The following is a 25,254-nucleotide window of genomic DNA, read 5'->3' as shown; positions in this document are numbered from 1 at the left end:
GTCTGTGTCTCTATTTCTGCTTTGCAAATAGGTTCATCTGTACCATTTTTCTAGATTCCACATATATGCATTAATATACCATATTTGTTTTTCTCTTTCTGACTTACTTCACTCTGTATGACAGTCTCTAAGTCCATCCATGTCTCTGCAAATGACACAATTTCATTCCTTTTTATGGCTGAGTAACATTCCATTGTATACATGTACCACATCTTCTTTATCCATTCCTCTGTCGATGGACATTTAGGTCGCTTCCATCTCCTGGCTGCTGTAAATAATGCTGCCATTATTGGGGTGCATGTGTCTTTTGGAATTATGGTTTTCTCCAGGTGTATGCCCAGGAGTGGGATTGCTGGGTCATATGGTAGTTCTATTTTTAGTTTTTTAAGGAACCTCCATACTGTTCTCCATAGTAGCTGTATCAATTTACATTCCCACCAACAGTGTAAGAGGGTTCCCTTTTCTCCATACCCTCTTCAGCATTTATTGTTTGTAGATTTTTTGATGATGGCCATTCTGACCAGTGTGAGGTGATACCTCATTGTAATTTTGATTTGCATTTCTCTAATAATTAGTGATGTTGAGCATCTTTTCATGTGCCTATTGGCCATCTGTATGTGTCCACATATAGACATTTCTCTTTGGAGAAATGTCTATTTAGGTCTCCCACCCATTTTTTGATTGAGTTGTTTGTTTTTTTTGATACTGAGCTGCATGAGCTGTTTGTATATTTTGGAGATTAATCCCTTGTCAGTTGCTTTGTTTGCAAATATTTTCTCCCACTCTGAGAGTTCTCTTTTCGTCTTTTTTATGGTTTCCTTTGCTGTGCAAAAACTTTGAAGTTTCATTAGGTCCCACTTGTTTATTTTTGTTTTTATTTTCATTACTCTAGGAGGTGGGTCAAAAAAGGTCTTGCTGTGATTTATGTCAAAGAGTGTTCTGCCTATGTTTTCCTCTAAGAATTTTATAGTGTCTGCCTTACATTTAGGTCTTTAATCCATTTTGAGTTTATTTTTGTGTATAGTGTTAGGGAGTGTTCTAATTTCATTCTTTTACAGTGTAGCTGTCCAGTTTTCCCAGCACCACTGATTGAAGAGGCTGTCTTTTCTCCAATGTATATTCTTGCCTCCTTTGTCATAGATTAGCTGACCATATGTGCGTGGGTTTATCTGGGCTTTGTATCCTGCTCCATTGATCTATATTTCTATTTTTGTGCCAGTACTATACTGTCTTGATAACTGTCTTGAGAGCTTTGTAGTGTATCTGAAGTCAGGGAGCCTGATTTCTCCAGATCTGTTTTTCTTTCTCAAGATTGCTTTGGCTATTCGGAGTCTTTTGTATTTCCATACAAGTTGTAAAATTTTTTGTTCTTTTTCTATTAAAAATGCCATTGGTAATTTGATAGGGATTGCATTGAATCTGTAGATTGATTTGGGTAGCGTAGTCATTTTCACAATATTGATTCTTCGAATCCAAGAGCATGGTATATCTCTCCATCTATTTGTGTCGTCTTTGATTTCTTTCATCAGTATCTTATAGTTTTTTGAGTACAGGTATTTTTTTTAAAAAAGTGAAAGAACTTTAAAAAATACCTTTTTGTATTTTTGACAGTACATTTTAAACATGAATCTAATCATGAAGAAACAATCTCACAAGTCCCAAAATTGGTATATTCTATAAAACAAATGTTCTAGACTTTTCCAAAAATATATCATGTTTAAAAAAATAAAGAAGGGATTCCCTGTGGGTGCAGTGCTTAGTTAAGAATCTGCCTGCCAATGCAGGGGACACGGGTTCGAGCTCTGGTCTGGGAAGATCCCACATGCTGCAGAGCAATTAAGCCCATGTGCCACAACTACTGAGCCTGCACTCTAGAGCCCGCGAGCCACAACTACTGAAGCCTGTGCACCTAGAGCCCGTGCTCCGCAACAAGAGAAGTCATTGCAATGAGAAGCCTTCACACCGCAACGAAGAGTAGCCCCTGCTTGCCTCACTTAGAGAAAGCCCGTGTGCAACAACAAAGACCCAACGCACCCAAAAATAAAATAAATAAATTTACAAAAAATTAAAAAAATAAAGAAGGAGGATTATTCTAGTTTAAAAGAAACTAAAAGCCATAATAACCTAATACAATTTATAATTCTTAAGCCTTCGTTGGATCCTCAATTTTTTTTTTAATATATCTGTAAGTATCATTTTTCTAGTTATTACTGCTGAGTAACAAAATACCCCAAAACACAATGGCTTAAAAAGAAAACAGCAATTATTTTCTTATCACTCATGATTTCTGTAGGTCAGAATTCAGCGAGGGCTGGACTGGGTGGTGATTCTGACCTTCAGTGTCTCATGAGGTTGCAGTCAGATGGTGACTAGACCTGGAAAACCAGGCAAGGAGCTGGCAGGACATCTCTTCACAGTGTCTCAGGGCTTTTTCATGTGATCTCTCCCCAAGGGCTTCTAAGGGGCTTCCTCACAGCAGGAGGGCCTCAGGCAGTCATGCGGCTTTAGGGCTCATCAAGCATCAGAGCAACCAAAGCAGAAGCAGAACTGCCTGGGATTCAGAAGTCACAGCAACATTTCTGCTTCACGAAAGCCTGACCACATTCAAAGGGAGAATTAGATTCCATCTCTTTACGGGGAGTGACAAAGTTCTAGAAGAGAGAGAAATTGTGGGAGGCCATCTTTGGAAAATATAATTTACCACAGACAATTATGGAACAATTAGGGGAGTTTAAATATGGACTGCACAATAGATGATACTGAAATATGTCTTCCTAGGCGTGATGATGTTTGATTTTACAGTAAAATGTATGTGCTCTTAGATGACGCATGCTAAGGGATTTAGTGGCAGTGTCCTGCTGTCTGCAACTTATTTTCAAGTGATTTAGCAAAATAACAGGTATATTTAAGAGTGAAAGAAATAGAAAATGCAAAGCAAATGTAGTGAAATGTAAGGAACTGGAGAATAGGTGAAGGATATACAGATGTTCACTGTCCTAATTTTTTGCTTTTCTATAGTTTTATGACATGTTTTTCAAATATTTGAGTGAGAAATAATGTAAGTCCGATTACATTATTTCTCTGCTCACATCCTCCAAACCTCTCTCTTCAGAGTAGATGCCAGACTCCTTACCATGACCTACAGGACCTGTGTGATCTGAACCCTTACCTCCCTGATATTATCTCCAGGTGGAGGGAACAGCAAGTACAAAAGCCCCGGGAGTGTGCTTGGCATGTTTTAGAAACAGCAGGTAGTTTACAATGTCCTATTTTAATTGATGCCTCTTAAACGTCTTCTTCATAAATCTTTGTGTACGCATTGTTTCTGGTTTGATGTGAAACCTCAGTTCCCTGCCTACTTATTTCTTTCTTGGTTGTAGGAACTTCAGCCTTTGAAGAACTCAGTCAAAGCCAGATCATTTCTCACTACCCCGCAAAATGCCTGAGAATTCTGTTTAGGAAAGGGAAAAGATCCAGCCAGGAAAATTTAAGAAGGTTCCCAGTTACATTCAAATTGGAATTTCACCTATTTGATATTCCCCTCAGGATGCCTGGTATCCTTTCAATCTTACCTCCAAGGCATATTGTATTGTATTGTTTTTGAGGTTTAGATTGTCTAAGCATGCCCTGTAGTAGGTTCTTAACAAGATTTTACTTTGCAGGATTTAATCCACTGGCTTTCTTGCTTGGCTACCTTTGGCTAAAACTCACTGTTTGGTTGGACCTCCCTTGCCTGTGGCCCTACACCATGGTGCTGCCTATCACAGGCATTAGTAATTTCCTGTCTTGGCTGGAGGCCCTCACAGAAGCCATATTTTCATTGCATATATTTGTTCCTGATGTTTTGGTCTTAGGTCTCAGCAGAACTGTGGTTCTTTCTGAAGGTCATATGATACTGTTTTCAGGGGAGGTATTAGTCCCACAGATAACTGGGCCTTTTGATCTCCAAGATGAGTAGGTTGGCCACATCTTGCCTTCCAAACCAGTGAACACCGTATTAAGTAGGGCTTGGTGGTAAATTCAGTGTGTCAGGAACTCACAGCCACATAAGGGACCAATGAGCTAATAATAACAACACAGGTACCTCTTATTAGAAGCCAGATAGTTAATAGACATTAGAAATCAAAGCTCAAAAAATATTACCAGGCTATCTGAATGCTTACTGTACTGGCATCAGTAAAGTGAGCAAACCCCAGGTGAGATTGCTATCCGTAGTGAAACAGGCTAAGACATTCATTTGGAGGAAACGGGACAGTTAAATGCCAGGGAGGCTTGGCTAGGTGTCCTCTGTACTAAAATTAGAATTCTGAGATTGCCATTTTCCAACTTGGCAAGCCTTAAAAAAAAAACCTTCATATCCTTTAACACTGTAATTCCACTTCTAGGAATCTATCCTAGATTTAGAAAAAAGTGTTAATTGTAATGAGGGAAGAAAATGGAAATAAATGATGTCCAACTGAATGGAAATGTATAAATAAATTATGTCCACTTAGGTTATTATGCAGATTTTTAAATTTATGTGTATGAATAATTAGGCAATAACATAAGAAGTAAAAGATATATTATGTATAAATAGGGTATAAAAGTATCAAAATTTTGTTTTAAAAAACTATACATAAAGTATACATACTGAAAAGAAATGTATCTTTGGATGTTGAAATTTTGGTATTTTTCTTTCTGCTCTTCTGTATTTTATATTTTTCTTTTTTAAAATATCTTTATTGGGGTATAATTGCTTTACAATGGTGTGTTAGTTTCTGCTGTACCACAAAGTGAATCAGCTATATGTATACATATATCCCCATATCCCCCTCCTCTTAAGCCTCCTTCCCACCCTCTCTATCCCATCCCGATAGGTCGTCACAAAGCACGGAGCGGATCTCCCTGTGCTATGCAGCTGCTTCCCATTAGCCATCCAGTTTACATTTGGTAGTGTATATATGTCATTGCCACTCTCTCACTTTGTCCTATAATTTTTCTTTAATGAGTTTCCCACATCTTTTTTAACAAGAAGGGGTAAAGCACTGATTTTTAAAGTACTAACGCAAGAGTTCCTATTAGCAGAGAATGATCAGACCAGTTTGATTATGAATTACCATTTAAACAAATTATTTTAAGACAAGGGTATCGTATTAGGGGATTCGGTTCAACAGTACTTTCTGAGTATCTTTTTCTTCAAATTTCAAAATATTAACACCTTGTAAAATTCCATAGGATAAGAGGTGAAACACGAATAATTATATTTCTGTAATTCTGCTTTTTCCCTTTAACAAGTATATGGACTGAAGCAAGAACAAGGCAATAAGCAAGAAGGGCCCTTGAGCAGGAGGGAAAGAGACAAAAGGAACCTGTTCTGTACTAGGCCATGCTTTTTAGAAGGGACCTTATTTCATTCTAGCAACAATTCCCTGAGGCTTCGTGTATATCACCTTATTGGACCTTAACAGCAATCCTATGAGGCATGTCATAGATGAGGAAACTGGGGTTCAAAGAGATTCCCTAATCTGACCAAAGATAAACATATAGTAAGAGAAAGGTCCTCCATTCTACTGTCATTGTGCTTTGTTGATAGAATACCCCTGACCCACACTCAGAGCCTTGAATAGCCTCATTTTTAAACAGAATTAAGCCACACTTCTTAGTCTGGTTTCTCATCCTAAGGGACATATTACACACAAACATTAGAACATGAGAGAAAGAACACTAAAGCAATGGCAGTGGGAAATGAAAGCTGACAAAGGAGTAGGACACCCCCCCAAAAAAAAAAACCCACCTATTACAAAGCACCCAAAAACTCAAAAAGCAGTTATGTGGTAGTATAGAACAATTTTATGACAAGACATACAACTCTATGCAATGCTGAGGTAAGTGTTATACTCAATACTTTATTTTCCATATACTATGTAATACCTACAAGTTATTTTGCACAAAGGTCATCCTAATTCTCTTCTCCAAGGGTTCTGAATGGATGAGGTGTTTGCTTTTGCTGTTTTTGTTATCCATAAGAATCTAGTAGAAGACTCACAAACACAAGGTGATTACTAAACTGAGGCCCCTCAGAATAGACAGTATCCAAATATAGAACTTGTTTTTTGTTTAAGTAAAAGCCAAGAATAGACTTAACAGCTACTAAGTTATTGATATACCTTGAAATATTTTGCTAGAACAATGTAGAAATGGAATTGAAACATCAAGTGAAGCTTTCTGTGCTACTGTGGTTTCAACTGAATGCTGCGCTTTGTATAAACACAACTTTTGTGGTTTAACTTCAGGCTGTTCTCTACGGTCTTCCCATATAATGGGAACGCGTCAGAAGCACAGCTTCGCTTCCTGTGTAGGCTGGAAACTGTTAACTGCGAAGTTTGGAGATAGTCTCACAGAGCTCTTTGCCATATGTTAAACTAAACTTGATATGAAAAATATCATATCAGTTTCCAGTTTCCCAGAGCATTAAGAAGAAAAAAAAAGGAGCTCAAGCTTTATAAATATAAAAAGCATCTGTCTGCACAGGAAATTCTACTGTGTTATTTTGCAAATGATCCCTACTTATATTTACAAGAGAAATCAGATCTGATGAAGTAGTGATATATAGGAAGTAGCGCACCATTCTGTTCAGAATTTTTTAATATATGCTCATAACTCTGAATGGCTGCCTGGACTGTGAGCTAACCATCATTGAACAGAGCTCTCAACAGCGCTGCCCAGTATGCTCCTAAGCATTTATGCTTCCAAGTGAAAGGAGATGGAATATTTTGATAGCATGCTGCTAACTTAAACATTTCTGTCGGATGTCATTTTTGTGTTTCAATGCTCCCACCACTCTTTCCAATTCAGGAAGACTCATGAGCATTCACAAAATGTTTGGCACAGTTTTCATTCTAATTTTTTACTTCTCCTTGACTCTCTAAGCCTCTGCATAGACACTCGTCCAGATGCAAATATCCTTGAGTTCATCTTCAGTAGCCTTTTTAAGAATCCCTTTCTGTGGCTTCCCTTCTACCTGCCTCCCCATTGTCACCTCTAATTTTGACATTTCCTTTGCTCTGAACCACCATTCCATGGCCCTCATAAGATTAATAGCTGAAACTCATACCCAGAACCCCGGTCATTCATCACAGTCTATGGAGGACTTCACGCTGCCTTTATAATATACCATATATTTACCCGCCGCCCTCTCTCAGACTTGGCTGTACACCCTTCGGCTCACTTCATCAATTCGGTGCTCCAGCATTTAGCCTTGATCTCACTGATTGTTTTCTTGCCTCACAGAGAGTACTTAAAGACTTCCACCTGAATCTGTCTGCCTTTTTTATCTAATAGCCTATCCATGCCAGTACTACCAACTAAACTCCCTTTAACCATGAAATGATAGTTTTTCTTCTGATTTCTTCTTTTTCACACCTTTATCTTGCCTAGTTTTCACTCAGTGTTCATTCTTTTACTAACTTAAGGCTTCTCTTGCTCTCAGTTCCATGTAATTCCCTTCTTTCTTCCAATAACATATATTAATAACTATTACTCATCCATCACCAAGTATTGCCCACTTTTACTATTTTCACTGGTTTAAAAGTTGCGTCTCTTCTCTTAAGCTTTCACTTGCAGTTCCCTAAATAATTTTGAAAATATATATTAATCTCTCCGTGTGGTCTTCATGCTCTAGTCTTAAGACGAAGAAATAGCACCACTTCCTCCACAGGAGTCAGAAGGAGGGCACTCATGGTACACTGATAATTTTCATTAAAGAAAATTTCTAATTTTCAAACTCCCTCAATTACTTCAGTATTTGTCTCTTTTATATCCTATTCTTCGTCCACCTGAACAGAGTGTACTGTAATTCAGTTCAGTTATGATGCTAACCACCTGGCACTAGCATCAGACTCCACAGGTTTAAGGGCCTGGTTCTCAAGAAAACTGCCTTTGCTTCAGATGCCAGCCCCAAGTGGCCAGGGGATACGCCCACATCCCCCGGCCACCCATACTTCTGACCAACTGGCTACAAATTCAGGTGTCCCCACTATCTCTTCAAGTTCAATAATTAGCTGGAATGACCCACAGAGACTCAGGAAAGTGCTACAGTTATGATTACAGTTTTACTATCAAGGATACACAGAGGGCAAGGTTTGGGAAAGAACACAGAGCTTCTTTGCCCGCTCATGGGGAAATCAGGGCATATCACCCTCCGGGCACATCAATGTGTTCACCAACCAAGAAGCTCCACTGACTTTCAGTATCCAGGGTTTTCATTGGGATTTCATTACATTGGCATGTTTCATTAAATCATTGGCCACATGATCGAACTCAATTTCCAGCCCTCTCCTTCTTCCTCTCCTTCAGAGGAGCTCAGTTTGATATCACATGGTTAAAGCTTCAAACCCTCTAATTACATGACTGGTCTTTCTGGCTTAGCCTATCCCTATTTGGAGTCATCTCATTAGCATAAGCTATGTAGGGTCCAAAGCATAAACTATTAGGACCCACAATGAATAACAAAGAACTTCTATCACTAGGGAAATTCTAAGGGATTAGAGTTTTCCTCCCAAGAAACAGAGACAAAGATCTGTCAAATTCTTTAGTAACAACAATCCTCAAGATGGTAAATAGCCAAAGATTTTTTTACCACTTCCCTTGCAAGACAAATGGTCCAGGCTCTCACTCTGAAATTTAGGATTTAACAGCTTTTATCTTTGGACCTCAGATGAAACTGAAACTAAAATAATTGCATTTTCACATCCTCTTAATTGTTCATTGGTTAAGCTGCATGATTATGCAAAAGCCAGCAGATCTGTGGCTTCTATGTTTGTCAGGCAGGGATAAGGGAATCTGGACTGAGTTTGGAAACTCAGAAGCCTCGGCCCCAGTCTGCATAGATGTACCACAGAGGCTTTCGCTCAAATGGGAGGTCCTGCCAGTTACCCAGGGTAGTGAAAGGGTGGCTAAGGCACCTCCTCACTCACAGAGCCTCTGTCCTAGTTTGAGTTTTGCAGAGTTTTGCACATCTCTCTCCCTCTTCTTTCCTAGCAAAACTCTCATAAAACTAGTTCTAAGGAGAAAGCACATGACACAAAACAGTTTAATGAATTGTTTTGTTACACTTGGTATTGAAAAAGAAGATGAACCCTGTTTTAAAAAAGTATTCATCTTCTCTGTGATGGATAATTTTACAAATTCCATGGTAGGCCAGGATAACATTTAACGCTGGATAAACATTATTGTAGATGTTTCTGGGAAGATACTTTTTGATGGGATAACATTTAAGTTAGTAGATTGACTAAATCAGATTACCCTTCATAATGTGTGTTAGCCTCATCTGATCATTAAAGGCCTGAATGGAAGAGGAAAGGCCAGAAAAAGAGGAAATTCTGCCAGCAGACTGTCTTTGAACTCAAACTGCAACTCTTCCTTTGTATACTGGTATGTCTCCAGCATATCCATCTACCATATACACACACACACACACACACACACGCGCATGAACACGTCCTTTGGTTCTATTTCTCTGGAGAAAGCTAACTAATTCACTCAATATTGTGTAATAACACAATATCAAGTGCCCGTAATTGATTAGTATAAATGTGCTTTTATTCTACATACCAAAGAAATAAATTATACTTACCTGATCTAATAATGAGCATGTTGGTATTTATGGTCTGCATTCTCACCTGAGCCCTCTGACCATGAAAGCGGAATGGTTACAAACCATCTCTAGGCCTTTACATTTCCCATGAAGTGCCTTGTTCTCTATCAATTTTTTTTTCCTGCATTCTTACTCAACTGGCAAATGAAATGAGGCACAAAGGAGTAAGGCTTTTATACTTCACTTCAAGGACAGTATGTATGAATCGCCAAATTTCTGTACAAAATATCCTATTGGTTTCTCATGTTTCTTAAGAAGTAACAATGCTAAAGAAACATGTAATGGGAAATAGCCACTTATTTACATCTCCAAAGCTCATTAAAGTGTAATTGAAACATAATGGATACATATGCTAAAGTGTATTTTTAAATGCCTATTGAATTTCAAGGAATACTTGAAGTGTTTTATCATATTCATTGAATATTCTAGAAAGCATTTAACTTCATGTATATATGCAAACTAAAACATTTTTAATAGTCTATTCATTTTAATTATTTTATAAATAAGAAAAGCTTACCAAATTTAGTTCACTTTAAAAGGAAAAGAAATCAACTACCAAAAATTAGCATAATATGTAACATTTGAAATGATAAATCTCTGTCAATTAAAGTCAATAAGTACAAGATTAAATCAAAATGGTAAATTTTATTATATATTTATTATAAAATATATAATTTTATAACATATATAAATGTGCATATATGTGTGTATACATGTGCATATATGTGCATGTGTATTTAGATATATAGATCTATATAAATACAAAAAAACGCTCTAAGATATTGTTACTTCTTATTAACTGGTTTTTTAATACCATTTAGAACTTAAAAGCAATGGATTTGATAAGTTTGGAAGGCAAGGAGCGTTAGCTGAACTAACTCTTACATGAGTGCAGTTGTTTATAACAAGTTTAATCTGAAATTAGAGTCAACAAACCTAACGGTTTTGAGCATTCACTCACTCTATACCAGTATACAATTGCTTGGCCTCATATTAAAGTGGCTTTTAACTCCACTTTCTGTTAACGCCAAAAAAACTGTCAATTCTAGAAATATTTATTTAATTTTGTTCAGTTTCTCTTTAATTTAATAATAATAACGTTAATTTTTTTTTTTTTTTTTTTTTTGAGGTACGCGGGCCTCTCACTGTTGTGGCCTCTCCCGTTGCGGAGCACAGGCTCCGGACGCGCAGGCTCAGCAGCCATGGCTCACGGGCCCAGCCGCTCCGCGGCATGTGGGATCCTCCCAGACCGGGGCACGAACCCGTGTCCCCTGCATCGGCAGGCGGACTCTCAACCACTGCGCCACCAGGGAAGCCCAATAACGTTAATATTATCGTTGCTTCTATTTTCTATGTATCTAACATTTCTCTAAAGTTGAGCAGCCTTACCTTCCAATTTATAGTGATAACAGTTTATGTGTAAATAGGGAAGATTTTCACTTATGCAGATGGGCCTCAAGACATACAAACAGACACTCAAAGAGAAAGAGAAAAACTCAAGAGCATACACACACACACACACACACACCCCTACCCATTTGATCCTCTGTTTACAGAATGACAGACAAGTGAGTTCATTTTCCAGATAGAGTTAACTCATTCACATATCATTTAAAAAAATAGAATGGAAGTCTTGCTAGATACAGTAAACCTTTCCCTGCCTTCTAACTCGGACTGTTCTGCACATGATTTGCTTATCTCCTTGTGCTCTAATGAACTGACATCCACAGAGTATAGGGCACTTTACATTAGATGGTTCCAGTCAGTGATGCTAATGTTCATATATCAGCTTTTTGTAGGTTTTTCTTTCTTCATCTTCAGAGATAAAGCTCAAGATATTAGCCATTTCTGGCTGCTATTCTCTGCCAGATATGTCAGTGTAGTGCAGTGTGAGAGAGTCTAGGCTTTGCATCCAGATAGGCCTGGGTTTAGATACTAGCTCAGCTGTCTTCTAGGTATCTGGCTTGTCTGACTATAAAATAGGGATCGTAATATCCGCCTCCTGATGCGTGATGAGATTAAAAATATATAATAGCCACCACATATTGAGCATTCAATATATATGTGTTCCTTGTCACCACCCTCTACACTAGAGGGTGTAGAAACGCACTAGAAACATTGCACCATCCTGCTTCTGACCTCTTCCTTCCTGTCATCTGTGATCTAGGCATCTACATAACCAGGAAGGTTTGAATTATGTCTGAACCAAAAGTCAATGATTATAATAGAAATGTTTATTAGAATAAATAATTCTAAGTGTACACTGACTATTAGCAGAATAAAGAACGTAAGTCTAAGGGCTGAGCAATTTTGACCTTTAAGTAGGTAATATTTGAGATGGTCCTTGAAAGGTGGATAGAATTTAGCCTGAAAGACACATAGGTAGAGAAACATTCTTTTTTTTTAAGTTTGTTTTTGTTTTTGTTTTGGCTGCGTTGGGTCTTCATTGCTGCACATGGGCTTTCTCTAGTTGCGGCGAGTGGGAGGCTACTCTTCATTTTGGTGCGTGGGCTTCTCATTGCAGTGGCTTCTCTTGTTGCGGAGCACGGGCTCTAGGCGCGTGGGCTCTAGAGCGCAGGCTCAGCAGTTGTGGCACATGGGCTTAGTTGCTGTGCGGCACATGGGATCTTCCCAGACCAGGGATCAAACCCATGTCCCCTGCATTGGTAGGTGGATTCTTAACCACTGCTCCACCAGGGAAGTCCCAAGAAGCATCCTTTACAGAGGAAATGGATGCCTGGCCTAAAGGATGAGCATTTGGAGAATAAGGAGTAGTTCCATTTGTTCCTTAGAGAGTGTATGTGGGGGAAGATAAAACTCAAGAAGGAATATGGGCCTGTTTCATCAAGGATTCTGAGTGCCAGGTAAAGGAGTTTAACTTAGTGGAAAATAAGGAGTTGTTACTATTTCCTAAGCAAAGGAGTTTTGCTTTAGGAGGATTTTTCTGGTGTTAGCATAAGGGATATAACAGAGTTGGGAGAAATAAAAGTGGACAGATCATTCAGGAAGTTATTAGAGTGGTTCAGGCAAAAAGTAACAGGGCCTAACCCTTACACATTGCTAGTAGGAGTGTAAATTTGTACAATCTCTATGAAAGGCAACTTGGCAATATCTATCAGTATTACAGATGCACACATTTTCCTCAGCAATTCTACCTGCAAGGATTTATGCTCAGATATACTTGCAAAAGAGTGAACTGATGCACCCACAAGGTTATTCATAGTAGCATAAAAATCGCAAGGACTCATTGGATAATTAGAGCAATCCATACAATAGAATTATAGTACATCTATACATTAAGAATGAGGAAGTCCCTTATGCACTCATTGAACAATTTCCAAGATTTAAGTTTAAAAAAATCAAGGCATAAAACTGTGTGTCAGTTTGCTTCCATTTGTGTTTTAAAAATAAAAAAAGAAGAGGAAGAATACATATACATACTTGGTTTTGTATACATAGTATATTTCTGGAAGAACACACACACCAATGATGTTGGTGGCGTCTTGGTAAAAGAACTGAGTGACTGAAAGACAGGAGGAAGAAGAAGATTTTTTACTGTATACCTTGTTGTGCCTTTAGAATTTTATATGATGCAATATTACCTAGCCAAAATAAGTTTTAAAAGCAGTGAGGCCTAAAGTCAGAATGGTAGCTATACGGTTAGAGAGAGAACGTATCAGAAGTTGGTAGTGAGGGATAAACTTTTATAAAGGAAGAATGTAGACGTCCAAGAACAGAAATATGTGGAAAGTCTAGTACTAGTTTGTGTGCTTTAAGCAGAGAGAGAAGTTAAGAAGTCATGCATTGCAGCCTGAGCCTTTGGGAAATATAATTATCATCCCATCTTTACAGATGAAGCATCTGAACATGTGGAAGTTTACTGCTTCACCCAAAGTAACAAGTGAGTGTCACAGTGGAGGTCTATGTAAAGCTTTAAATGGGAGCGATATTTAGAAAAGTATAGAAAATTCCCTTCATAGTTGGAAGGGACGGGAGAAACCTGCCCTCCTCCCCTCTGCCTAGTAATCCACCAAATAAGGCAAATTTCCTTATTCAGCAGGTACTATTCCCTAGACACTGGTGTTTAATGAAACCATTTCTAAAAACCCTTGCAGTTCTTTCAAAGCTCTGTCTGAGGCTTGCCTGATTGTAATGGTGATGGTGATGGTGATGGTGATGATGACGATGATATCCAGGCAAATATTTTTAGAATTTTCCTTTAAGTCACTATGAAAATGTTGACCTTAGTAGAAGATGGAATCTACACTTCAAATTTCATAACCTCATTAAATCTCCTTGTACCTGTTTATGTGTAGTTCTGGGTAGTTGCTGCTGTGTGAAAGGGTTGACAGTTACAGAAAGGAAACATTTTAAAACTCCAGTTCTTCTTAAGCTGATTTACCTAATTCCTCAGATAATTCACTTTTAGAAAATGTAACTCCTCATTACATTACAGTCTTACTTATAGATTTGTATCTATAAATAAGTTATTTTAAAGGACTTACAGCTTAAAGCAATAATAAGAAACTAGACCAAATGTGGGGTTCCTACTACAATTATTTTTAAATAGATACTTGGTTTAGTTACAATCTTTTATGACCTCATCACCTTTCAGAAACCTCTGTCATGGCATTGTTCTCACTACAGTTGAAAGAGGCCCTCCACCTGCTAGCAGCTTTGGCAGTAGGTGGCCTCTAGCTGTGCTGACTCATAAGGGTTTGGAATCCTTTCTATTTCTTCTCTTTACTCATCTCTTCAGAAATGCCCTTCTAGTTATCTTGCTTTTAATTAAGTTTCGTTAGGCACCTTAGCTGACTCTTCTATCTGGGTTGGTCTCCTTCAAAGCCCTGAAAGAACTACTTCACTTCTGCTGTCTTGTGCCAAACATTTTATTCTTAAAATGTCTTTTTTTAGTCAAAATAGTAAGCTGTGGCCTGTGTAGGCCCAGTCGTCAAGCAAGCCCTGGTATTTTTCCTCTCATTGAAGGTATAGAGACCTCAGTGACTCGGTTAATACCTGGTGAGTGTTTATTCTTTAGTATAGTTCTTTCTTGTCCTCTGAGTTCTCACTGTCTTCATAAATTTCTGTACAAAAGAGATGCTCCCAAAATCTGTCCGCATTTTACAAATCACTTTATTAGAGGGCCTGCCTTAAAATAAATAATTAAAAAGAAAATTTTTAATGTTGTTGAATATTCAGAAACTTGACAACAATTAGTTCCTAGCTTTTAAAAACCTAGCTTTTCTCTACAAAATAAACATATGTCTTTGGCATGGTTATTTTTTGCCCCCAGGGTGAATGCAGCTTTATGCGCAAACACAGCTAATGGAAACCTCCTGATGATGAAGCTGTTCTTTGTGATTACCTAAATGTAATTCATTCACATAGCCAAAATCAGATTTTCATGTGGGTCCATTTACTTGAAGGATTCTTTTTTTTAAATTCTGTCAGGTTTTTTTCCGTTAAATTAAACACCTTAAGGGAGGTTTAATTTCATCTCCTCTCTACATCTTCATTATGCTGTGGAGGCAGTGCTTTAAAACTAAGAAACAAAGTGTTTTCCACTAGGAAAAAAAAAACTGGTTTTCATTGCAAAATTGAATATAACCTTTGTACTACATTGCTGCTTCAATAAGGATTTCTCTTAATTAATCATTTTTAAATCTATCATAAGCTGTAACTATTCATTATCCTGTCACTTTGTAAGTCTAATAGAACAAGAACAGCTGTTGTCTAGTCTCTAAATAACTGCAACAGAGTCTTTCAGAGTAATGCAGAGACAATATCAGAACAGCCCACCCAAGGTACACTGCGCAAAATTCACTGAAAATTGGTGGTCTGAGAGCTGTAAGCACTCTTGTGCGTGTAAACATTTGTTCAGCAGCTGAAGTAATGGCAGTGCATTAAACCAATAGAATTACTTCCTCTGGTACCCAAAAGAAATGTTAAATCATTAGCTTGTAATAAAAGGGCTGAACTTGCAGTTCTGAATGTATAGCCAGAAAAATTAAGTGAGAGACATAAATGTTATAAGAAAGACAAATGTTCCAAGCTAAATTGCTTTAAATTACATTGACCTCATCACTGTACCTTTGAAACCTGTCCCTAATTGAGAGCAATTGATTTACCCCTCCAGCTCTCCTGTAAAGCCCATCAGATCCCAGATTCAAAATGTTAAGGGTCCCTTGCCAAATTATTCTGCAATTGAGCTTTCCTTTGAGATTCTTAAATGATGGCTAAGGCACAAGCCAGGTAGAAAAATGGCACTCAATGAATTTAAGTCTTAAAAATGAAAGTGACATTTTTTTTTTACTTCCATTGGGCAAGGTGATAAAATTAATGAAAATGATTTTTAGCGTAAAACAGTTGCAACAGCACAAAAATATGGAAGATATAAGCAACAAAGTGAGCTGTGAGAGAGACCAACCACCGTGAAAAAACTTTCAAATGTCTCACCCACGCCCCAGATCAAATGATCAAGTTTCTGGAAATAAGGAGAATTTGTGAGGAAGACTTTTGGAGAGAGTTGTCATGTGCAGTGAGCATGATCCCCACCACTTTCTACCCACAGGAGAGCAGAGGGTGAAGGATTGCCCTGCTGCTCATCTCAGCTCTGGCGTGAGGGTCACCAGAACAGTCAGAGAGCTCCTGGTATGTGTTCCCAGAAGAGGGACATATTGGGCTGCTGTCTACCTCATGACTCATAAAACTAAAGCATGAGAGAGAGACTGGCTAAAATGGTCTTTGTCAAAAGAGGAGGGAGCCACATCGAAGAGTATGTGCCCTCTTTTCCAAAGTCAGATCAAAGGCCCCTAAATCTCAGGGCCCAGCTGTAGAATTCTTAGTAGGAATGTTACCTGGGAATCTTTTTAAAAGGGCTCCTGACAAGGAACTGAGGGAGGCACTAGCCTTGTAAAGGAAATTGCATTGCTGGAGGCCAGGAGGAATATCTCCAAAGATCTCAAATGGCTTTACACATATGCCATCTTTTGACACATTATCAATCACGTAAAAATCCCTGTCTCCCTCTCCCTCCTTCATCTCCATGTCCCAAACACTAAGGGATCAGAAGCGTCAGCTAGCAAGATGGAGAATAAAATCACCCACTGGAGAAGAATCAATCAGGTTCTCTTCCCAGCCTCACTTGCAGATTCTCTCCTATACCAGGTCGCAGCTTAGAGACAGGAGAAGATTTAATATTGCAACAAGTTTGGAGTTTTATTTTCTGGACCAGGAGATTTAAACTACTAAATCAAGACTGTGTTAGCAACCTAAAGCTGCATGAGAGCTCTCTGTTCACTGAAGAAACTAGGGAGGCCATGCTGCCTTCCCTAGCCTTCATCCAGGGATAAGGGGAAAACCGCCCACACTGAATAAACGTTAAAGGGACAGTGCAAAAAAGCGATGGGTTACTTTAATGATTATATCCCATGAATCTGAAGTGTTTAATGTATGAGTTACACAATCATTTTTAAGATTGCAGGTGTTATATTTGGAGTTGCTCCCCTTTGACAAGGCATTTTCAATGGAATGGTGGGAACAAAAGCCAGAAAACAAAGGACTAAAAAGTGAATGGAAATGAGGAGTAAAGACAGCACGTATACGCTGCTCCTTTGAAGACCTTGGCTGGGAAGGACAGTGTCTAGAAAAGAAAAAAAACTCGAGAGCCTAAGATGAAAGGGACTCAAGCATGTTTTCAGGCATTAGGGAAGGACTAGTAGAGAGGATTAAAAATAGAGGAAAATACAGGAATAAGTGATAGAATGAGATCTCTTGGGAGTTGAAAGTAGATGGGATAAAAAGCACTTGGAGATATATTAGTCTTGAAAACAAAATGGAACACTTCTGCCTGACACTGAAGGTGTCAGGAGGAATTTTTAGAAGACAAATATCTATGGAGAGGGGTAGGAAGTTGAAAGAGTTCCTGCCTCATGACCGTTACTCCTCATTAATCATGGGGACAAACTAGGGAGATTAGGGAGAGTGAAGACTGAGCAAAAGGCCTCAGAGAAGAATGAGAGTTTGAAATAGCTGCTGAAGGAAACTGAAGAGCAAAGAGATAAAGAATGAATAAAAAGAGTAGCCAGTAGTATGGAGGATTCCACTGAAATTGGGGACCGTGTGCTTACGTGACCTGAATAGCTCCCGTTGTGTATTTTTTTCTCTAGCTGTGCTGAAAAGTTCATATGTGGGTGTGAAGAAATTGAATGGAAAATTAATCCAAAGTCTCAGACCTGCAGAGCATTGAAAGCAAAAAGAAGGTTGGGAATCTGAGGGTGATAGTGGGAGAGAAGTTCAAATTATTGACCCTAGAATCTTGCCTGGTGGAGGCAGTGATCATCTGATCACTATCAGATGAACATTGACAGATGCAGAAAAAAATGAAGGGATTAAGAGACTAGAGTATAGATAAGGTTGATGAGCTGCTGGAAGGAAGCTATAAATGAGAAATGATGTTCCTGCAAAACCATAGTAATATAACAACAAAGGCAATATTTATTAAGCAATTACTGTGTGTCAAGCAGTACTTTAAATGTTTCATTACATTTAATCATCAGAACAACCGTGTGAGGTAGTTACTATTATTCTGCCCCTTTTTTTTCCTTTTAATTAAGTAAATTAAAGTACTGAGAGTTTAAATAACTTCTTAAGTCAGTATGGGGCAGAGCCCACTTTCTTAACCACCATGCAGGTCAAAGTTAAAGTCCTAAAGATATCGTTTATTTACAAAGGAAGGAAGTTTCACAGGAAACAGAAGGAAACGGGTGGTAAAAAAAAAAATAAACGGAGACTGGGAGGCCAGAGTTCCGCGGAAAGTGTACAGAGCGACAGGGACAAAGTTGGAAGAGACAAGAATAAATCCTTGAGGAGGCTCACAATTTGAATGGTGCTAAAGGATTACCAGAATGAATGGCACTGTAAAAACAATTGACCCTAGATTTCCCAACTTTTTAAGCAAGATTATTGGTGCCAACTCAAGGCACATACTATATATCATAGGCAGCTCAGAGAATAAAGTTGAAAAAGGCCCCATGCCAGCCCCCAAGGAACTTACAATCTAGACACAAATAAAACAAGCACTTTTTAAAAGCATAATACAAGTCAGAGTAAGAAAATGTCAGAAAGACTAAACTGTAATGCTCTGGGGCTCAAATTTTTTAAAGATTTCATTTGCCTAGAAAGATCTGAAAAGGTAGATGTGACCCTGTGGATACCTAGGACAGACAGAAGTAGAAAAGTGAGGCAGTGTATTCTAGAGAGAAGAAACTGCATAAACAAAGCATTGAGGTAGCTGAGTCTAGGGAACACGGGGGAGCAGTAAGCAAAGCAACTGACTGGTACCCGGAGCACAGATAAGATTGGAAAGGTAACCTGAGATCATGGTGTAATTTAGGATGACATCCTGAATTTTACTTAGTTCAGAAAGCAGTGAGGAACTATTAGATGGTTTGAACTGGGAAATTATAGAATTGGAGGTTCAGGCCCAATGCCTCATTAGAAGAGTCTTCTCCTCAGAATTTTTAGCTTATTTTCCAGAAAGAGACAAACTCATGTAATGAAGTACCATTCTTGACAGTGATGAAACTCATATATTTTTCATGGTAATAAAACTTCCACAGTTTGATCACTACCCCTTAAAAATAAACTGTTTTCCTTATTTTTCCCCTAAAGAAGTTAATTACACTATGCTTGTCCTCTTCCAGACAATATTTTAAATGCTATGAAATAAAGTAAAAATGAACATGAAAAGCAGCCTATTAAATAGAGAAGTTATAAGATAATATGTATCTGAGAGGTACATGAGGAAACAGAGAAGAATTTTGCTTTGGTAAAAAAACAACAAATGGGCTTCCCTGGTGGTGTAGTGGTTGAGAGTCCTCCTGCCGATGCAGGGGACACGGGTTCATGCCCCGGTCCGGGAAGATCCCACATGCCGCGGAGCAGCTGGGCCCGTGAGCCACGGCCGCTGAGCCTGCACGTCCGGAGCCTGTGCTCCACAACGGGAGAGGCCACAACAGTGAGAGGCCCACGTACCGCAAAAAAAAAAAAAAAAAACACAGGATTGAAGGGGATTTAGGAACCAATTGCGCATGTCTATACGGACCAGTTCTCTTTTTGGCAATCTTCTACGTGTCTCCACACATATGTCAGCAGTGCAGAAGCCCTCCAAAGGCATAGCCAAGGGCACTTACCAAATTGTTCTTTGTGCAATGGTTAGCTCTAAGCCTAGAACATCAAAATATTCATAAACTTTACATGTTCTTTTTTTTAAAATGTATTCAAAAGGATCACTACAGAAAAGCTGATGGCTTTTGGTGAACAAAATCTTTTCTATGGGAATAAACAATGGGTTTGGCCAGTTTTCCTCAAATCATATTCCAGTGGCACCTGCATCTGGCCAACTAAGGATGATCCTCTAAAATGCAGGTACCAGGCCACCCTCCAGATCTAGAAAATCAGAATCTCTGAGTGTAAGACCTGGTGATCTGAACTTTTATAAACTTCCTAGGTGATCTGTATATATGCTAAGGCTTTTGAACCTTTGGTCACCAGGAAGGATACCAAACAAAACAAAACTGGTTGGCTAAAGGATGGAGGTAGGAGGAAAAAGTTTTTTCACTGTAAACTCTTTTGTGTCTTTTGAATTCTAAATTTTTTCACAAAAAAGACTTAAAAAGAATGAGCATCATATTTATATTTGCACCCCTCCAGAACCAATCGGAGCATCTGGCAAATAGGATAAGAAAAATGTTTGTGGATTTTAACTAAGCAGCATGGTCATAAATGGCATAGTTTATAGTAAATATTATAAGTAACATACTTTTTTATACCCTAACTTCCTCTCCCCTCCCCCCTGACCTTCTCAAAACAAACAGAATAATTACTGCATTGTCAACTGCTTTTGCACCAGGACCCATGTTTCGCTCCTTATTCTTCTTGGTAGTGATTCATCCATCTCCAATACCTGGAACTTATCAGAGGCTGGAAAGTATAGATAAAGCTTCCCACATCTTTCTCTTAGCCATACTTTTACAACTGGTATCTGTTTCCTTTCTCATAAATGCCAGTATATAAGATATTTGGCATTTACCATTTGCCTTTTATAGAAAAAAATCATAGAGAAGTATCTTGTTATACAAATCTATGTTTATCAGGCTAGAACTTTTTTCAGCTGTTAATCGGATAAACTTTATGTCTTTGGCAGTTCCCAATGATTTGAGTTTTAAGGGGCTGATTAGTCTTTTGGGTAACAAGGAGAATTGCTTGCAGTTTGCTTACAGCAAAAAAACTGTTATAGAAATGCAATTGTAACTTCTTTTGACATTTTCCTTCTCATTGGATTCTGCATGTACAGTAAAGATAACTTATTTTGACACATTCAATCCTTTTTTAAAAAACAAAACAAAACCCCTTAGTTCTGAAACACTCTTAAAATTATAAAGGCATCTTCTTTAGCAAACGACTAATATCTACTTTCCCTGAAATGGCAACCTTTTCAAGCTGCTTCTTTGTTTCTTTCTATTCCATGCAGACATTGTTGTCAGGTGAGGAAGTGCCAAGCAGTAAGGTGACACTATAGTTGTCACAGATCAGAACAGAAGAAGAAATACTATTTGGAAAGCAAGCTAATTTTTGACCAAAACCTTCTCTTTATATATCTGTTCCCACCTGTGCTGTTGCTTGTCGTGCATACCTTCCTAACAAAAATAATAAGAAAACTTGGAGAGGTGACATGTTCAGCAAAAGATATGTACAATGTTCCATGTGTACAGAGAATATTGTGATTCACCCCCCAATAAAAGTTTAAAAAGAAATTGAAGTGTTTTATGTCCTGAACAATTATATATTCCTTTTATGGCCTTGTATTTCTTTAGGAGCACAAAACAAATCCCAGGGCTTGAGTCCAAAGCCTAAGAGTGTCATGAGGTGACATGCATTACAAAACCATCACTTTGAAGCAGTCCTTTTGCTTATGGTACACTTTATATTATGTTAAAGTTGATATACAAAAATAGAATTGAAAACCTAGGAAAGTTTCCCTGGTTGGAGGTTAAGTAACTTTTCTTTTACAGGATTAAGTTCAACACCTTATAAGTATTACCTTAATTCTTGCCAGTCAGGTTCAGTTTCAGCAAAAGCAATGTCATCAACCAGCTCATACTCACTTTGGGCCACTTCTGTTTTTACCAGAGAGAGAAGCATTTTTTACTTTCTACACTCATACAAGTAAAAAAGTGGCACTCTGCTTTAAATGTCACAGCATAAAATGCTTTCCAAGGTTGAAAAGTAAATTCAAAGGGATGTCAAATGTATTAGTATCAGAAAGTCAAACAATATCTCTAAGTTTTTCATTTTCTGTCCAATGCAGATATTAAAGTGAAATATAGACACAGATTTTTTTATAAATCTTTCAGAAAAATAAAGCGATAAATTTGAATTAGTGGCTAACTAGGTTAACATACTTTTTTTTACATTGTATGAAAAAAATTTAATAGAAAGGCACTTGAAGTATCATTTTGCCATTGTTATTGGGCCATACTGAAAAATGTAGCATATAAAACAAATGATGAAAGACTGCTTCAAACGGTTATCAGGAAAGAACTTCCAAATTTAAGTATGATTTTCTTAAATCGCTCAATAGACTACTGTTTTGATAAATTTTGGAGGAAACAAAGGAGGGGGTGAGAAAGGTCAAACAATTGAAGCTACTATAAAAAATAACCAGAAGGTTAGGTTTTAAAAGTCTCATTTTTCACAAATACCCCAAATGGTAAAAGTCTTACTTATCAATTCCATGACTGCATCAGTCTGCTGGTAGCTATTTAAAATCACCCTTAAAGTATTTTGTCTGTGAAAGTTCTAAAATTTAAAATATATTCAGGCAGAGTGAATAGAAACACGATTAAATATTCTTGATCACACTTGAAGCTTTTCATGTTAAAGTCTGTGATTTGTTCTATATAATATAGGATTTTACTGCTTCCTTTTATTCATAGTTGTAAGTAATTATATTTTTTCTGATTTTTTATATCAAAACTTTCTCTCATCTCCACCACTTAACCTCAATAAATTTTCTTAAATACTTCTCTCAGCCAGTCTCTTAATGAATGAACCTATTATATTCATTATTATGATGATTATAATAACCATTATTACTATTCATTCATATGACATTATATATTTTAGGAGCGTACTATTATCCCATGAATTACGTTTATGATCTCTTTATAGTAGCATAAACGCCACAGTGGTTTTCATTACCATTGAAAATCTCATGCAGAATTATTTCCATTTGTCAACACTAACCAACAAAAGCTATTTGCATTCACTTTAAGCAGTAGCTTTAAAAATGCCCGTTCTACATTCCTGACCTATTTAATTAAACCTAAAGAATTCAAATTTATTTTATTATAAAAAGATCCCCATGTTTGCTATAATTTTTTTTCAATGTGTGGATTCAATCCAGGACAACTGCTTCCACAGGAATAGTTTATCTAGCCAAGCACTGAAAACTTTTCTTAAAGGAGGTATTTGATATTGGAAATAGTAGACTCAATAAATATGGAAAAGGGTTTCAGAGTGTCATTGATGGAAAATAGTTGATAGTTCTTTTAGTAAAAATTCATTCACTAGTCCTTTGTCATTATGACTATGACCTCTAATAAATACAAATCAGAGGATATTCAGTTAATGCTAATAATCACAATTCATTGATTATTTATATCCATTAATGCTACATACTATGTTACAAATCAGATTAAGTTGATTGAAATTACAAAATCCCAACCTCCTGCTGCCTCAAATTATGAATAGTTCACGTATCATGAAGCCACTATGTGTGAACATCTAGGATGTGTTATTCAGCATCAGTCGAATTGCACCAACGTGGGTCTGTGGCAGTTGGACTAATATTTTGTTATGAAATACATTAAAACCTTAGGAAAAAGATGCTCACCAAGTCTTGCTAATAACACATCCTCCAGAGTGCATTAATATAATGAGAGTATTTGAGATATGTCCAAAATTCAAAAACATTTCATGAACTGAAACCCTGTGCAAAGACTTCTTAAGAAAAACTAGCATTGCTGTGATTGCACTGCCCCCTAGGGTTAAAATAACTTGTGTTTACACTGAAGTTCATTTGCCTTTTTCAGATCAGCATTTTCATGACCCATTTGTCTAACTATGGGAATGACCGACTGGGATTATATACATTTGTCAATCTAGCCAACTTCGTGCAGAGCTGGACCAACTTACGACTTCAGACTCTGCCTCCAGTGCAGCTGGCTCATAAATATTTTGAGCTCTTTCCTGATCAAAAAGACCCTCTCTGGCAGGTAAGATTGGGTCAATGACTGGTATTATTAATGAATCCCACAAACATATCTTGGAGTTTCATGAGGTAATCCAAATCTGAAAAGTGAAGACATCCTGGGGAAAAAATAACATACGTTTTGTACGTTAGTAGATTTGAGAAACTTCATAGTGGGCCATATTCTCTGTTCCTGTGCCCATTAGAAACTATGGAATTCTGAAAGCTCAGTGAGAGGTTCAGTGGATACAATGTTTTGAATCAGGATTGAGGGATCAATTTGCAGATTGCAATAGGCTGAAAGAGCAGAAGATGGTTTAGGTGTGTGTTAGACAGGTAGCCAACTGGTCAGCCTTGAGCACATCACCTCTCATGACTAAATGACATTACAGGGGTAGGTGAGAAGAGTTCAGAACTGACAACTGCTTCTGAACCACGAGGTACACCAGCAGCTGCAGAATATAGTCAGCTTTCAAAAGTATTATTGGGAATTACTTTGGACATGAGGAAAGTGTTTAGTGACAAAATCACTGAGCTTCTTAAGAGAAAATGTCACATAAACATGGCATATTCAAACTGTTCCAGGCATGACCCAGATTTCAAAGCTTACACTCTCATGTGTCTAGAATTGCAAAAACATACTTTGAGCTTAGATTCCCCACACCATGATCTGGGGAAAGTAATAATCTTTAGCAAATAACTACATAGTGCTTATTACATGTCTGACTGGGTTCTTTACATATGTTCATTCATTTAATCCTCACAACTACCCTTTGAGGTAGGTATAGTTATTATCGCCATTTTACAGATGAAGAAATTGGGGCACAGAAAGGCTGAGACACTTAAGCAAGGTCATACAGCTGCTATGTGACAGAGTGGGAAAGAATTCTAGGCCACTGCGCTCTGAATCAATGTTCTAAATGAGAGTTACTGATAGAGCTGATGGTATAATAATAATGATCTTCAGAAGCAGAATTCAGTAAATTTCACAGATTGAAGTTACAGTAAGCTCTGCACTTATATTCTATTCATTTAGCTCTGAACTTGAGCTAATTGCCTCCTGGGCACAAACAGATAACCCCAAGAAGAAACGAAACTACACATTTTAGTAGGTTAAAGTTGGTGGTTATAAAATTATCACTGCATATTATTTTGCAGTTAAGATTTTAAAACACCCATCTTTTTATGTTAACCACTACAGAACATCACCAGGTGTTAGCCACTGGAAAGACATGAAACTTTCCTGCTAATTTAACACCTTATTTTTATTTTTTCTTTGCGGTATGCGGGCCTCTCACTGTTGTGG

The 25,254-nt window shown here is 37.7% G+C and overlaps 1 protein-coding gene across 1 annotated transcript in view; it reads left to right on the top strand.

Moving 5' to 3' along the window:
* LOC111186065 (bifunctional heparan sulfate N-deacetylase/N-sulfotransferase 3) overlaps nt 1-25,254 on the top strand; it is a 140,239-nt gene that overhangs the window by 83,401 nt on the left and 31,584 nt on the right. The window contains exon 6 of the mRNA XM_022596263.3: nt 23,791-23,973. Coding sequence (XP_022451971.1) covers nt 23,791-23,973 — 183 coding nt within the window. The remainder of the gene's footprint in view (nt 1-23,790; nt 23,974-25,254) is intronic.

The sequence above is a fragment of the Delphinapterus leucas genome, chromosome 5 (genome assembly GCF_059928025.1).
Source record: "Delphinapterus leucas isolate spDelLeu-1000000601 "Yukka" chromosome 5, BTC_Dleu_Yukka2, whole genome shotgun sequence".
NCBI classification, from domain to species: domain Eukaryota; kingdom Metazoa; phylum Chordata; class Mammalia; order Artiodactyla; family Monodontidae; genus Delphinapterus; species Delphinapterus leucas.
This window is presented reverse-complemented; position numbering and strand designations above follow the sequence as displayed.